We start from the raw sequence: 17589 nt of genomic DNA on the forward strand, positions 1-17589 counted from the left end.
GCTCCACCCTCCCCATTTCATTCCCTAGCTTTACCAAGCAAAGATATTAACGCTGCTTCACATTTCTGAAATTGAAAATGTCCTGTCCAAATAAGAACAAAGTCTATTATCAAAAACCCACTTATACTGGATACGCTCCTGAGGGTCAGACAGATGAAGTGGAGAAATTTATTAAGTTCTAAGCAGCAACCCTGGAATGCAGGAGAAAATTGGCCTAAGGACCACTTCATCATTATGAAAAATACACAAGTGGAAATTAGCAGAAAGCGGTTCCAACTATGCAACTTATCTAAGACAAATTTCAGCAAGCTGTAAAGCCGTCTTTAATCATTAACTGTTGATGAGATCATGTAGTCATAGATTTAAAAAGTTTTCTTCTAAGTGTCAAAAGAGCCCAGCTGAGGTTCCAGCTAAGGAATCTATGCATATGCTTTTAATATGGATAAAAATACATCTTTTCCATGGGTGAAATTCTTACTTACCTTCACAAATGTGAGTGCGTGTGCCTCCACGCATGTGCAGAGGGTCAAAAACAGACGTGACGACATCCAGGCAGGTAGGTGGAGCCTCCCGCTGCCGGGGTGACCGGTTCATCCGAGCCGGATAGAATCGGCTGCATTTCACCACTGATCTTTTCCCTGCACACTTCAACATTATATTCAAAGCTTCTGCCATGCAATTTACATTACTGATGCTCAGACCTTTAATAAAACCTTGTTATAATAATAATAATAATAATAATAATAATAATAATAATAATAATAATAATAATAATAATAATAATAATAATTAAAAAAAAGAGTTGGAAGGGACCTTGAAGGTCTTCTAGTCCAACCCCCTGCCCAGGCAGGAAATCCTACACCATTTCAGACAAATGGTTATCCAACATTTTCTTAAAAATTTCCAGTGTTGGAGCATTCACAACTTCTTCAGGCAAGTTGTTCCACTTATTGATTGTTCTAACTGTCAGGAAATTTCTCCTTAGTTCTAAGTTGCTTCTCTCCTTGATTAGTTCCACCCATTGCTTCTTGTTCTACCCTCAGGTGCTTTGGAGAATAGTTTGACTCCCTCTTCTTTGTGTCAGCTCCTGAGATATTGGAACACTGCTATCATGTTTCCCCTAGTCCTTCTTTTCATTAAACTAGACATACCCAGTTCCTGCAACTGTTCTTCATATGTTTTAGCCTCCAGTCCCCTAATCATCTTTGTTGCTCTTCTCTGCACTCTTTCTAGAGTCTCTACATCTTTTTTATATCGTGGTGACCAAAACTGAATGCAGTATTCCAAGTGTGGCCTTACCAAGGCATTATAAAGTGGTATTAACATTCCCCTAAGGAGGTTGATGTGTGTAAAAAGCTTATATAATAATGGTGAACTTTTATTCTTGATGGAGCAAAAAAAGCCAGGACTTCTTTTAGTTGAAGTTAAAACTTTCTGAGAGGAGACCAGCATTTTTAAAAATCTTTGCGGGGCCACCTCTGCTGACACAGCTCTTCAACCTCTAGTCCAGGTCTGTACCTCATTTTAGAAGATAAAGGGCCAGATTAATAAACTAAAAATCATCACTGGCCACAAACGAATACATGATCTGGCAGCTAGTTGAGCAGCTGAAGCTCCAGAACTGATAGCAAAAATGCCTGAAGGCTTTGGAGGCGCTTGAGAGTGTGTCTTTTAAGAGGGCAGCAGTGGATCTTTCTTGGTGGTGATGGCATTTGGTGACAAATTTACTGACTTTTTTTTAAAGTATTTGTTGGATACAGTAGGGTACACTAGGATGTGAGATGGGAGAGATGTGGCCCACAGCCACATGTTGTGGAGGCCTCCTGTAGTCTATTACACAGAAAGGGATGGGTGGGTTCATGAATCAGCTGATTCTCCTAGAGTGTACCCTGCAATAATCCTGACCTCCTCATTCTAGATATTTTGGAAACTAAAGACACCAGTGCCACTAATATATTTGAATTCTTTTTTGCCTGATTTTAAAAATCTTTGCGGGGCCACCTCTGCTGACACAGCTCTTCAACCTCTAGTCCAGGTCTGTACCTCATTTTAGAAGATAAAGGGCCAGATTAATAAACTAAAAATCATCACTGGCCACAAACGAATACATGATCTGGCAGCTAGTTGAGCAGCTGAAGCTCCAGAACTGATAGCAAAAATGCCTGAAGGCTTTGGAGGCGCTTGAGAGTGTGTCTTTTAAGAGGGCAGCAGTGGATCTTTCTTGGTGGTGATGGCATTTGGTGACAAATTTACTGACTTTTTTTTAAAGTATTTGTTGGATACAGTAGGGTACACTAGGATGTGAGATGGGAGAGATGTGGCCCACAGCCACATGTTGTGGAGGCCTCCTGTAGTCTATTACACAGAAAGGGATGGGTGGGTTCATGAATCAGCTGATTCTCCTAGAGTGTACCCTGCAATAATCCTGACCTCCTCATTCTAGATATTTTGGAAACTAAAGACACCAGTGCCACTAATATATTTGAATTCTTTTTTGCCTGATTTTTAAAAATTATTTATTGATTATATTTTCAGGCCACTTCACCCCAGACTATTCTGGGCAGCTTACATTTTAAAAGTAAAGAATAACATAACAGACAAAAAAAAATAGATCAAATGCATCCAGAAGAAATAGACACAACACCTGCTCTTCATGACAGTCTGGTTAAAGCAATTCTTCGGTGCCTTAATAAGTCAGAACAAGATGAAGGACATCCCTCAGGGCTGGTAAATGTGGTTGAAGTAGAAGGCAGCCCTCTCTGATCTAGAAGGCAGCTTAAGCATGGAATGAAATAAGCAATCTTCAAAATGAGACGCATGACAACAATATGTCTAGACCAGGGCTGTCAAACTCGCAGCCCACGGGCGGATGCATCACCCACTGGGTCACGCCCAGTTTAGCAAAGGAGGGGGAAGTTGTGATACGTCACGTGACGACGCCGTGATGATGTGAGTTTGACACCCCTGGTCTAGAATCTTGACCAATGAAAGATTAGGGAAAAAATTAAATGGTATTGTAAGGTCCTCAGGAGAGAAGAAGAATTGCAACAGACCAGTTGATTTGGTTGGTAAATGCTTGGCAGAACAGCAGAAGTGACTAGGAAAACACACTGGATGTGATATCTACTCGGACAAGAGACCACCCAAAATCCTGTAGTTTAAATAAGCCAAAAGTCCAGCTGGCCTGCTATTGTATCTTTTCCCTCGAGCAAGAAGAATTTACAGCTGGCTGATGGGTTGCAATTCTCCCTCCTGTTCCTAAGGAAAAGGATATGTTGATTTGGAAGGTCATCAATACAAGCCTTGTTACTGAGTACAAATGCTTGGTGAATCCAGGGATCTATTTTCCTGCCTCCAGAGCCTCACAGCTAAAACAGGTGGGGTGGGGTGGGATACAAGGTCTTCTGGTGAGGTGGGTCATAATGGATGAACTATTCAGGATCCTGTAGCCATCAACCTGCTTATCCTTCACCACAAGAACAGTGCTGCTACAATATGGCTTAACATCTGTTGGCAGTTCCATTCTAAGTATTTTCACAAATCCACGAAACTGGAATGTCCATACCATAATGTTTTTACAGCTACTAGAACCGTGATGGCGAACCTATGGCATGCGTGACCAAAGTGGCAAGCAAAGCCCTGTTGCCTGGCACATGCAGGGTCGCCCATTTCTCTCCCGGGTTTCCAGCACATGCATGCACAAGCTAATCTTCTGGTTACTGGTGCAGAGCGCGAGGCTGGCAGGACGAGGAGCCGCCGCTGCCACTGCAAAGATGCTGCAGCGGCAGGCCATTTGCACTGGCAAAGAGGCAGGGCTGCTTTGCGAGCGTGAACGGCCTCCAACGTGGATCCTGGGCAGTGTAGCTTCAGGGCCTTTCCGGGCAGACAGGCGGGCGAGCACAGGGGAATTACTGGCCAGAAGTAGCCGTCTGCTGTGTTTTGGGTTCCAAGTTGGTGCAGGAGGCTTTTCAGGCCCAAAACGGGGCCTGGGGGGCCTGGGGCGCATGCACGGGGAGGGGGCTGAGGCACACGCGGGGGGATCCGTGCATGCGCAGGGTGCATGTGGTGGTGGGGGTCGTACACACATGTGCAGGGGGGTGCCGGCACACACGTGTGCTATCGCGTCCACACACACACACTTTCACCACACAACGACAAAAAGGTTAGCCATCACTGTACTAGAAATTCTGGCACAAGGGTGACAGGGAGAGGAGAACATTTACATAGAAAAGCAACACCCAAACGTAGTGGATAGTGTGAGGTTTTCACAATTAGGCCATGGTGATGGGGAGGGAGAAAGAACTCCATTCTGGCTGGTTGAAGTTGGAGAGGGAACAAACACCAAGTATTTCCAGACATGTTTTGAGACAGGAAGAAAGGAATGGAAGACCAGATGATGGAGTGTCAAGCCAAGAGCCAGGAGTTCTTACATCAGTTATAAACACAACTGGCAGCTTCAAGGCCACCAAGCACTGTCCCAAGAGTCCATTAATTTATGGGGGGTGGAAAAGAACTAAGAGTTTCAACTTTCATAGATACAAGAGAGACTGGCAAACTGACGGTAGACAATCAAGTATTTTGCTTGGCTCAGCTCTTGTCTGCAGTAATAATTCTTATCTAAATAAGCCATGTCTGTGAAACATCTGCCAAATCAAGTAGCAGAGATCTGTGATTTACTCCAGAAACTTGGTCGGAGAAGCCTGGCAGCTGGAGAACAAATTCCAGCGAATGGCCCTTTTGAATTTGGATCTTCTACCCACTGATTTTAAATTATTTGCAGCTAAATGTGTGCAAAGTCTAGGAGAAAGTTGCTTATTGCTCCATGGACTGCTTTGGCATCCTATAGAGTTGTATATCTTAGTGCATTTCAAAACATAAGCAGGGAAGGAGCCGAGACTTTAACTATAATTCTTGAACTTCACCTTGTTCCAGAATTGTCCAGAGGTTTGATCCTACAAGGAATTAAAAGATTGAAAGAATCTGGACTTGTATTCTGTATTCTGGATGGGAGTACAGCCTTAACTTAATCTGTTGTTTCAACGTGCACTATATTCAAAAACTCATTGAAAAGTTTCCATAAAGGAGAGGGGGCGTGGACAGCGCCGCGACGGGACGGGACGGTGTGCCCTGGGGCTCTGGGGTGAATGCCGAAATTCCTGCCGTTCTGGGGGTTTTCAATGAACCATAGCTGTCCTAGAGGGACAGCGAAGAAAGAAGGCACTGGCCAGCATGAACAGGGAAGTTGCAAATTCCCTGCAGCACCAGCATCCAGCCTTGGACCCAACGACAGGAAAGGCAGCCATTAGAAGCTGCCAAAGTCGGGGACGGCCACACAAGAAGATTGTGCAGGAGGCGAGATCAGAATAGAGTATTGTTACCAGGTGAGCAATTGGCCTACTCGCAGGTAAGAAGAAAATCTTTTAAAGCTCAAAAACTCTCCGATTTGAAGTTAGCGGCTAATTGGCATGTGGAAACTTGGAGTGAAAGGAAGCAAACAACAAAGAGCATTTACAAGGCAAAAGCCCTAAAAGATACAACATTCCATCTGGATTTAAAAGTGGTTTTGGAAGGAAATGTAAATATTGGAAGGAGAAGAAGACTGAGAGGAAACATCTTTCGCTAACAAAAGGATTTAATAGAGGATTTATGAACGATATTTTGTTGCTGGAGGCAACATTGTATTGTTTTGTCTAGAGGCAGGAGGAACATTGGAACATTGAGGAGTACTTGTTTGAACAGCTGTGGTAAAGTTCAAGGTTTAAATTGAAACCTGGATGACCTGGGGGGGGGGGACATTTGAACTGGCTTCCATTTGGAAATAGAAAAAAAGGGGGGGGGAGAAAAGAGAGAGACAATATTTTGGACTTGAATTTGGACTATATATAAGTTAAGATAAATAAATCTAAACAGTTTTTCTCCTCATATTGAAAACATGGAGAATTGGGAGGAATTATGGGAGATGCTTCAAATGGTGTGAGTCTTTTAATGGGAACAAACAAGCAGAATTGTGGCTTAAAAATAAAAAAAGAAATCATGAAATAATTATGAGGAAACAAGAACAAAAATATATAATTTCAACAAATAATGTTGAAAAAGAAATGAGAGATGATAATATAGATGATCATATTGGGATTGATAGTGAAAAAAAATGGAGAGAGGGAAAGATATTTTAAAAAAGAAAGGGAAAAAAGAAAACATTGAGGGGGGGAATTAAAAGAGTGAAAAAAATATATGACTACACTGGGATTAGCAGTGATAGAATAAAGAGAAGAGGAGGAAATAGAGAAAAATTGAGGGGGAAAATTAAAAGAATAAAAGTCAGAGAAAGGTGGAAAAGAGGATGTAAGAATGGGAGAAAGGGAGAAAAATATTAAGAGATGAGATCTGGGAGAGACTGAAGAAGGAGAAAATGAATAGTAGAAAAACTAAAATAGTGGTAGAAGCTTTCTTTTTTCTTTTCTTTCTGAAATAATGGAAATTAGAAGAAATATATGGATTATTGTAAAAAGGTAGTAAAAAAGGTTGAAATGAATGAAGAAAATTAAAAAAAGAGAAGGAGGAGAAGTAAATAAAATGTGGAACATATAATGGGATATATGTTTTCTTTTTCTGTTTGTGTCTGAGAATATATGGAATGAGAGAGAATTAAAATTGATGGTAAGGAAATAAATTTTAAATATATAAAAGAATGAAAAATCCAGCAGATGAAATGTGAAAGATAGTATGGTTTATACAGTAAGTGAAAAAGATTGAAATTAAGATGTAAAATGGAATAAAATTGAAATGTTAGTAAATGATGTACACTATTGGAAGAAAATAATAAGTATTGAATTGTGAACAAAAACGTTAAGAAAATAAGAGGTGGAAAGTTGCATTGATTGTATAATACAAATGGAACAAGATGAAGACAATGTTAATAATTAAAATATAGGAGAGGAGGTTTGAGAAATATGCATAATAAATGAGAAAATTGGGATTGTCTGGACACCAGAAATATCGAAAATAAATGCAGCAATGGAGAGAGATAAGAAGAAAGAGAGAGATGGAAGAGGAGAAGGGGGGAGAGAGAAAGAAGAAAGGGAAGAGGGGAGGAGGAAATAAGAGTAGGAGAGAAGGTTAGATAGAGAGGAAGTAGGGTGAAGGGGAAGAAAGGAAGGGGAAGTAGAGAAGGAGTAGGAGAAGAGAGAAGAAAGGAGGGAGGAAGAAAGGAGGGAAAAAAGCGAAAGGAGAAGAAAGGATGCTGTGAAAAGGGAAAGATCAAATGGAAGAAAGACAACCCTGAATATATTTGAATACAGTATATTAGGATAAAAATTGATAAAAAATAGTTTAAAAAAAGAATGAAAGGGAATGAATACAAATAAAAATGGAGAAATTAGAACTTGAGGGCGAAAGAAGATGCGACTTAATAAAATAACCAAGGAAATATTAGGAAATGAATAAAAACTATGAAAAAAGAATATTTCGGCAAAAAATGCAACTAAGTAAAATATATTTGAATATATTGAATTGTATAAGATATGATATGGCCAATATTCTGTTCACAAATTATGTATGTGTGTAGGTGGGGGGGGGGAACTAAAAAATCAATAAAAACTTGTTGGTTTTTTAAAAAAGAAAAGTTTCCATAAAGGAAGAACTTGCTAATCTGGTCTATAAATATGGGTTTATCTTGCAGTTCCTCAATCAAACACAACTTCTGATCAGAGTGTTAGTAGCCATTTTGCCAAATTAAATAATATCAAAGAATCAACCATAAGGGATTTTGCATAGGAAATATTTGTGAGCGTACTGATTTAGGCTGCAGAACTTGTCAATTTTTCTGCCCATACATACATAATCCAGTTTGAAGCTGATGCAAGACAGGCTCTCCTTGAAGCCTTGAATTTTCTGCATAAAGCAGAAGATTCCTTAAGTCTAAAAGACACTGGATGAAACTGTTTTGGACTTCCCCCTCTTTCTGCAGGGATGACTGCAAGAAACACAACAACAACTCCAGAACATCTACCCATACAACTTGAAAACTCAATGACTTTGTTATACAGGAAGTAAGCCATGTTAGTCAGCCTATATATTCATTTGTTTTGAGCAAGCATTGCCCATTTACGTTTCAACACTTTTGTCAAATGATCCAGGAAAAGGGATATCTCACTGCCCCAGGGAACCTCCTTAACTCTTGGCTAAGCATATGGATCTTTTTTCCCCTCCTCTCAGGCTTGCTTGGCACATGTAAGGACTGTAACTGTGCAGCAAAGTTACAAAAAAATTGGCAGGGAAAAGGTAAGGCTGATTAGAGGTTGATTCTTCCCTCTTGTATGGCCACCAAACTGCAATGCAATTTTAAATCAGAACTGATGAGACTTCCTGAGCATGAAAATAATGAAGAAGACAATCCTTGAGTTTTTACAGATTTCTATTCTTCTGGGTCACCCTTAGATTTCTTAGGAGATAGACTTTTGGATTTTCTAGGTGTAGAAGAAAAAGAGAGCCACGATTCTTTTGGGTTCAGAAGAAAAACCTGGACTCTCTTCTTTTCCTTTGTACTTTCTGGGGAGGGAGGTGAGAGCAAAATACACCTAGATTTACTAGAAAGTTCTTGTACTTCTCATCATTGATCACTGATTACTTCCACCCCTTTTCTCATGTTTAAGAACATATAACCATATTTGTCCGTCCATCCATCCATCCATCATCTCTGTCTGTCTGTCTGTCTGTCTGTCTGTCTGTCTGTCTATCTATCTATTTCATTTTTCATGCCACCCATCTCCCCTATGCCTCTAGATGACTTACAGATTAACAATTTATTACAATGAAAATTAAAATTATACAAAAGAAACCAGGAGTAAGAGACAGATGGCACGGGGATGAGGTCTTCTTACCCTATCAGTCACTTGCAGTCATAAATGTCCCCCCCCCAGAGCCCAAAGTCAATTGGCAAAACCAAGTTTTAATACCCTTCTGGAAGGCCCAAAAGATGGGAGCAGTTCTCAGCTCTGGTGGTAGAGTTTTCCACAGGGATCATGGGGCCATGTCAGAAAAGGCTTTTCTCCTTGACCCTGCATGCTAGAATTCCTTAGCACATGGGATCTGTAGTTGGCCTCTTCTGATGGTGTGTGTGGGGTGGACTAGTCCCATTGGGGTGAGATGGTTCCTCAGATCCCTGGACCCATGCCATATAGGGCTTTAAAGGTAATAACCAACACCTTGAATTGGACTGGGAAGCAAACTGGTAACCAATGCAGCTCATGCAATAGCGGTGTTATGTGTGCTGCCCTTACTGATCTCACCATGCTCAATCAGGTCTGCAAGGATTAACGAGGTGTGATTTCATATTCAACAACTTCCCTGACTGGGAAGGGGAGGATAAAAGTAGTTTTGTATTCTCTCAGGTTCAGGAAGAGAAAATCACTTCCTCTATAGCAGTGGTGGCGAACTTGTGGCACGCAGAGCCCTCTTTGTGGGCACGTGAGCCGTTGCCCCAGCTTATCTCCGCCGCACATGCACACGTGCCTTCCGCCAGCCAGCTGGTCTTTGGGTCACTGTCGCGCATTCGCGCTTTGGGCACTTGGTCCAGAAAATGTTAGCCATCACTGCTCTATAGGTTTACTGCTGAAATAACTGCCCATTTCATTGAGGAATGAAAGCAGCTGCGTATCATAATCAAATCCCTATCTCTAATTAGACAGACGAGGAATAGCCCATCAGACTATCTCCTTGTGAGATACTTAGTCCCCTAACTGGAAGAGGAGGGAGGGAGAGAGAAGAGAGAGACAGAGACAGAGAGAGAGAGAAAAGAGAGAGAGAGAGAGAGAAAAGAGAGGGGGAGAGGGACTGTTAAAAAAAAGGAACAGAATAAATTAATCAAATGGTATTGCAAGTTTTTTCTCCAATTGGTTGGGCTAGTCCTGTGGTGGCGAACCTATGGCATGTATGCCACAGGTGGCATGCAGAGCCATATCTGTGGGCACATGAGTGTTGCCCTAGCTCAGCTCCAGCACAAATGTGCATGCCGGCCAGCTGATTTTCGGTCTTTCCGGGCCCACTGGAAAATCAGGAAATGGGCCATTTTTGGCCTCCAGAGGGCCTCTGGGGTGGATGGGGAAGACTGTTTTCGCCCTCCCTCCAGGCTCCAAGAAAGCCTCTGGAGCCTGGGGAGGGCGAAAAACAGGCCATCACGTGTGCCATCACGTGCCAAAAGCGGGGGCAGTGCGGGGGGCTCGTGTGCATGTGCGGGGGGCAGGGCGCATTGAATTATGGGTGTGGGCAAGTGTGGGTGCGACACCCACACCCACACTTCCCCCGCTTTTGGCACGTGACGGCAAAAAGGTTAGCAATCACTGGACTAGTCTAAAGATTCAGGATAATTTGGATAATTTCAGAGAGGCAAGATTGCATTGCTAGAGCAGTGTTTCTGAAATACTTGGCAACTTTAACGTGTGGACTTTGACTTCAATAACTCCCTAGCCAGCATGGGCTAGACCCTATTGTCTGCTGCAGAGGCAGGTGTCATTCCCCAAAAATTAAAATGTCCTCTGTGGGATTCTCAAGCACACAAATTAATGAGGTGTGAGAAAAGACCGAACCACTGCAAGGAGGAGTCAGTTACATACTGACCTCACCACAGCAATGAGGAAATGGGAGTTCCCTACTCTCCCCAAATCCCTTTTTATTCTCCCCCTCCATCTAGGTTTCTCATGATTGTAAATATTTCCAAATTTTCCATTTTAAAAGCCCTGAGAACAGGACAATAGGAGAGTATTCATGATCCAAAGAAGTTAAATAAAAGTCTCCAAACCTAAATCTTGTACCTTACAGCAGAAATGTAACTAATACTAAACAGGTGCTCATGACACAACATGCGGTGCCTTGAGAAAGACTTTTATATCACAATAAAATACTTCCTTTCCCCAGTAATGAGATATCTCCCACTGCCATCAAGAGAAACAAAGAAAATCCAAATGGTTTTTTTGGGGGTTGAGTTTTTTTTTTAATGACCTGGGTTGAAACTCAAGTTTCAGTTTGTTTCACTTAGCTAAAATTTCTCTTGTGTGATTCTGAAGACTTGAGGAGTTACAAATATAAAATACAAATATAAAATACTTCCTCAGAAAAAAGTTCAAATAGCAGCCTACCTACCAGCCTCTACATGCGCGCGCGCACACAAACACACACACACACACACTTCCAATTTATTTAAAAATGTAGAAACGTTCAGACTTAGTCCTTATTTTTTGTAATAAAAAAGAACTCACCTATTTCAGCCCAGCACCCTCACTTAACAATCATAACAAGTACTGTTTTATTTTGCTGCGTGGCAATTATTTTACATTAAAAGGTAACGTTTTCTGCTGTTCTTACCTGATCTGCTCTTCTTGTTCGTAGATTTTCTCCTTTAGCTCCAAGTTCTCCTGGAGAATAGCTTGTGATTTTAGCTCTGCTTGGTGTTTGGCAATGGCAACTGTGCCTGATTCCTTCTCAAGTTCTTGGAATTTGTGTTGCATGGAAAAAAGGAGAGAAGACTGACGAGCATCGTTCTCCTTATAGCCCCCAACTTCAGCTTTGAATTCTTGTATGGATACTTCCTGTGAGGCTATTCTGGATTTAAGATCTAGAATCTATAAATAAAAATAGGTAATAAAATATAAGAGGGATAAAAATATTATTTGATTGTATCCTGCTCTTAAAGACAAATTTAATAGCACTACAATACATGCATCCCGTGTATTACTGAAGCAATTGAATTTTCCATTTACTTTAAATATTTCATATGTGATTAAAGAGCACAACTCAGGCTGAATAGATAATATATAGTAGAAGAACAAACAATCTGAATAACTATTTTCTTATAAAAGTACTGTATTTTTCAGAGTATAAGACACACTTTTTCCCCCTTAAAAGAGGGTGAAAATTTGGGTGCGTCTTATACACCGAATGTAGCCCCACCCACCTGCCCCCACTCTTTGGCCTCTGCCTCCTAGCAATTTGCCTCCTTGCAGCAAACAGCAAAGAGCCTGTTTCAGCTTCAGCACAGCCTGATTAGCATCAGCAGCTGATTGTTGGTTGGATCAGCCTTCCAACCATCGGCTGTTTCAGGCTGCAGGGATTACCATTGCTTATTGCCGCCTCTGCACACCCCATTTTTGGCATCCGCATCCCATTTTCAGCCTCCGTGCTTCCCATTTTTGGCCTCCACATGCCTCATTTTTTGCCCGTTCCGATCCCTGCAACTGGAACCTGTGGAAAATAGGGCACGCAGCAATAGGCTATGGCAATCCCTGCAGCCTGAAACAGCTCATGGCCAGGAGGCCAGTCCAACCAACAATGAGTTGCTTGTGCAAAACAGGCTGTGCTGAAGCTGAAACAGGCTCTTTGCTGCAAGGAGGCAAATTGCTGGGAGGCAGAGGCAGATTTTTTTTTCTTGTTTTCCTCCCCCAAAAAGGTAGTCTTATAGTCTGGTGCATCTTATACTCTGAAAACTATGGTAGCTCTTCATATTAGATAGATTCTGATAGAAACCTTAGTGGAAAAGTAAGTTATATGAGCTGCCTTCTTTGTGAATCTACTCAAATCTTAAAAGTCTTTTTCAGGACTCATATTCTCAAAGCTCCCACAAAATCTGGGTCCAAAGAAATGCATATTATGAATGCCAGAATGCACTGGAGCACCTAGGATTTCATATTTTTTTTTCATGCTTGTTAGAATTTATTGGAAGGGGAAGGGTGTTTTTTTTCTTGTAGTGATTCTTTTAATATTATTTTTTATTGTTAATCATTTGAGTGATAAATCAATTAATTAAATAATTAAGATGGGTAAGAATCAGGAAGAGAAAGTAACTTCACCTCAAATTGTCTTCACCTCAGTTTCAGTGCAGCCAGCACCACTGCTGAGGAGCTTCACCACACCATGGTCAGCCACTCCAGCACCACAGTACAAAATCCCAGCTACCCTATTGCCCTGCACTCCACAGAGTTTGCCACACTCAGCTGACCTTCGCCATCTTCTTCCTGTTGCTGACTAATCACTCCCGGCCTGCTTCATGTAATGCAGTGCTGGCCATGCTAGGCTTTCTTCCTGAGGCCTCACGCACCATTCTCCAAATCACATCTGCTGTCCTTCAAATAGCGCACCATATTCTCGTGGGCCTTCAGAAAACATTTGGAAAGCTTCTGGAGTCTTCCAAAGCATCACAAGAACAGGATGTGCTATTTGGAGAATGGCAGGCACCACATGAGGCAATCTTCTCTGCGTCTCACAAGGAAACCACACTGTGTGCGACTTTGAGAAGAAAACCTCATGCAGCTGGCAACTGACCAACTTGCAAAAAGTCAGGCTGAGTGTGTTTGGTCAGCAGTGGGAACAAGTAGACCATAAAGGTCAACTACGGTTGGAAGGGCCGCATAATGCAGATGGCCAAACGGGCGAAGGTGATCACATGATTGTAGGCAGGGGTGAAATGCTCCTGGTTCGGACCGGATCACCCAATCCGGTAGCGATGGTGGTGGGTGGTTCGGAGAACCGGTAGCAAAAATCCCTGCCCCCCCACCCATGAGGGTTTTTTTACTTTTAAAAGCATTTTTTCTTCAGCAAAAAAATGCTTTTAAAAGTTAAAAAAAAGCCTCTGATGATTGTGCGGCTCAGCTGGGATTATTAGAGCCTTTAAAAGCATTTTTTCTACAACCTCTTCGGCTGAAGAGGTTGTTAAAATGCTTTTAAAAGGTTCTGACGATGCCAGCTGAGATGCCTGATCATCAGAGGCTTTTTTTCTTTTAAAGGCAAAAAAATGCTTTTAAAAGAAAACAAAAGCCTCTGATAAAAAAAAGTTGGCCACTCCCACCCAGTCACATTTCCCCCCAAGCCATGGCCACAGAACCAGTAGTAACAAATTTTACATTTCACCATTGATTGTTGGGGTGTTGCAAAAGCCTTGATGCCCGGACCTTGGTCGTAAATTGTTTTTTTCAGTACATTTGAAACTTCAAATGGTCGCTGAACTAATTGTCATAAGTTGACAATTACCTTTTATTGGACTGTCTGGATCAGGGCCAAGAATTAGTGATAAGGATTGTTTTCAGAAAGTATAATTAAAATGAATTAAATATATAAATGATTATTATCAAACAAAGTTCAGCTCAGAAGTGGATTTAAAAGGGGAACTTTAAACAAAGATATAACAAACTCCTTGTATTTCACCACATAAGCAATTAAACATTATTCTGGGCAATAAATGAACATATTGTTTATAGAAATCAACAGAATTGGCAAAGGTGGAAGTTTGAAAAACTTGCAAACAAATAATAAACATTTGCCTTATGTTGAAATGTTGCATTTTCTCTTTGAAATTTTGGGAGCTATTAACAGAATGAAAGAAAAAAGAAAATTGCTTTTGACTCTCACATTAATTAAATGAATTAAGAGTCTGGCAAGTACAACTGCATGCATAATTCACAATTAATGACTCATGCAGTAAATCTAGGAATTAGTATAATATTCAATATATTCACACAAACAAAAATCATGCAAACAAACAAACAAAAAACCCTAGACAATGAACCAACCCTTGGCAGCACTTATTTTTTTCAGAAATAGTCTAAGTCTCTTAAGAAATTTCAGAACTCTTTTCTTATACAGTATTACTTTTGTGGTGGCTAGGATTCCACTCCTCAACATGCTGGACATATTAATGTGTCCCTTTGTTAGGCTACAGTTCAGTGTATCTAAGTATAAGGCCAAGAGAAGTTGTGAAGACATTACTTGCATAAAATTGGGCTGTGGCACAAGAACATTACAAGGCTTGTCTATCAGAAAAGGACCGAATGGAAGAAGAGGCACTGCTGAAACTGTATTAACTGTATTAACAATCCAAACCAGAACAAATAGACCAGCTCAGATGTCACAATTATACTGTAAAGCTTCTGGTTCAGTTTGAAGGACTGGAAACTTGTTTTAAGCCGATAACTGAGACTAGCAATAGCACTTAGACTTATATACCGCTTCATAGTGCTTTTACAGCCCTCTCTAAACAGTTTACAGAGTCAGCATATTGCCCCCAACAATCTGGGTCCTCATTTTACCCACCTCGGAAGGATGGAAGGCTGAGTCAACCTTGAGCCGGTGAGAATTGAACTGCCGAACTGCAGTTAGCAGTCAGCTAGAGTGCAGTGCTGCATTCTAACCACTGCGCCACCTCGGCTCATATTGCATTCGGTATGAGTATTCATAATACAGCATTCAGAATGCTGAATTCATTTCTACTGTTTTAATGGCTGCTGCTTAATGTTCCTATACTTTTTTCAGATAGGGGTACGTTTCTGTCCAGCCAGAAATCTCAGAAATATTCTAAGTAGAATATTCACTCACACATGTAAACAGAAATAATATTAATTTGGTTCCACCCACAAGATTTTGGGATCATCCTATTCATTTTTGAATCACAGCTGTATGTTTTAAAAAATGTACCTGGTGTCCTAAAAAAAGAATTTATTTGGTAAAACCATGTAAATACAACAATCCTAATATGTAACCCTTGTTTTCTGTATGCCTTTATTAATAGGAAAACATGGTGGTGGCACCTGCTGAAGCACTTTGTCATTTTCTTTCCTTGAGTATTGATGATCTACCAAAGAAAGACCCATTGCAAATCTGCCATTGAAAGAGGCTCATAGTAGACATTTATTTATTAAATATATATGCCGCCCATCTCACTATTGAAGAGGTTTATAAAATATATATAAGAAGCAAAGAACAGAAACGAACTATAAACTTCATAAATCCAAGAACTTGCAAGATATTTCTGAGTGTTACACAAGTCAAATTCAAACACTTATCAGAAGGAGAAAATCAGTGGACTATTTTGATAGTGGAACAAGAAATAGCTGTCCTATACTAGTCTACAACATCTAAAAGGGTCATGAACAAACTGGAGCAGGTTTAGAAGGGAGCAACCAAGGTGCTGAAGGAATTGAAAACCCATTCCTGTGGAACTGGACTTTTTTTTTAAGCCTGCAGAAGAGGACAAGGGGAGAGAAGGAAAGTCTTCAAATATCTAAAAGGTTGTTACATAAAAAGAGGAATATTGTGGAGGATAGGTCTATAACCAATGGTTTGAGACTATAGGGAAGCAGATCCATACTGGTTACTAAGAATTTCCTGACACTAAGAAATTGTGGAATAGATTGCCTCATGAAGTGGTACAACCCCTTTCATTGAAGGGGGGATGAATAGAGAAAGGCTGGACAGCCACTTGCCCAAAAATGCACCAAGCAGGGGAATGGATTAGTTGACTTCTTGGATCCTCCCAAATCTATGATTCTAGAATGCCTGATTGAAAATTTGGAAGTGTTAAAAAAACACACCCTCTAAACATAGGCAGGATGTAATAGCTAAAATGCATAAGCACTGTACCAAAGAAGAGAGCTTTAATTAAGCATTTAATGGTCCATACCATGCAGTAAACATACTCTGTTATTTACAAATATTTTGATGCAGGGGAAAACATTTGTTTCAAAACATACCTCTGCTTGAGCGCATTCGTACTTCACTAGGAGCGCGGCAAGCTCACTGCTGGCTGTTTCTGCTGCATTCCGATAATGGACTAGCTGTTCTCGAGAGTCAGGAACATCCAGTAGCAAATAATTATGAGTTCTCTGCTTTACAAAAAAAACAAGGGTTAATGGCAAACAATCAGAATTCGTCTTATTTGTTTTATTGCTTTGCTCGGTTCTTTAAAAGAGATTGTTTTAAATCGGTTTAGTTTTAAATTTGGATAACTTTAAACCCGATCTTCATTCCAATCTGGGTGGGGAATGGAAACTGCCTTGGAAGATAACTTGCACAAGACAATGGAGTGCAATGGATTTGATTTGCTTGGATGTTTATTAACTTTTATATTCTTAAGTAATGTTTCTTTTTTTCCAATAGTTCTACAGTGGGATGACCATGGCTGTCATCTGTACTAGAGCCCATGTTGTATGGAAGACTTCTATTTTCCCCATGGCCAATAAAATGTGAGATACTTCAGGAACCCAGCACTGAAATCTATATGAACCTCTGGGACACCACCTGGAATCTGAACTGACAATCCGTGGTTAGGGCACACAATTACACACACACACACACACACACCATTTTTCCTTCAAATACTCTCATGCAGATGGTAGAAAACTTGAACAGGTGTCTGAAGACAAACAAGCTGAAGCTTTCTCCAAAAAAGACTGGGATACTGTAAATAAGGTAAGCCAAGAGATATGAATTGCCCACTGAATTTCCCAGCTAGAGGTTTGAGCCTGTATCTCATCATTCCTGGGCCAACACTAGCAATCTCTGATTCAACCAACAGCTGCTAACATTAGAAAATTAGAAAAAAGGGCCTCTGGTGGCTCAACAGGCTAATGCAGCCTGTTATTAACAGCAACTGCCTGCAATATTGCAGGTTCAAGTCCCACCAGGCCCAAGGTTGACTCAGCCTTCCATCCTTTATAAGGTAGGTAAAATGAGGATCCAGATTGTTGGGGGGCAATAAGTTGACTTTGTATATAGTATACAAATGGATGAAGACTATTACCTGACATAGTGTAAGCCGCCCTGAGTCTT

General features: G+C 40.8%; 1 protein-coding gene across 2 annotated transcripts in view; it reads right to left on the reverse strand.

The window, feature by feature from the left end:
- Positions 1 to 17589, reverse strand: part of CCDC170 (coiled-coil domain containing 170) — a 72346-nt gene that overhangs the window by 42205 nt on the left and 12552 nt on the right. Inside the window, exons 2-3 of one of the 2 annotated variants that reach the window (XM_058169459.1) lie at positions 16512 to 16643; positions 11359 to 11615 (exon numbers count right to left, since the gene is read on the reverse strand). In XM_058169459.1, coding sequence (XP_058025442.1) covers positions 11359 to 11615; positions 16512 to 16643 — 389 coding nt within the window. Of the gene's footprint in view, positions 1 to 11358; positions 11616 to 16511; positions 16647 to 17589 lie in introns of both variants that reach the window. The other variant, XM_058169451.1, reaches the window with a different exon arrangement.

Source organism: Ahaetulla prasina, chromosome 1, assembly GCF_028640845.1.
Source record: "Ahaetulla prasina isolate Xishuangbanna chromosome 1, ASM2864084v1, whole genome shotgun sequence".
NCBI lineage: Eukaryota > Metazoa > Chordata > Lepidosauria > Squamata > Colubridae > Ahaetulla > Ahaetulla prasina.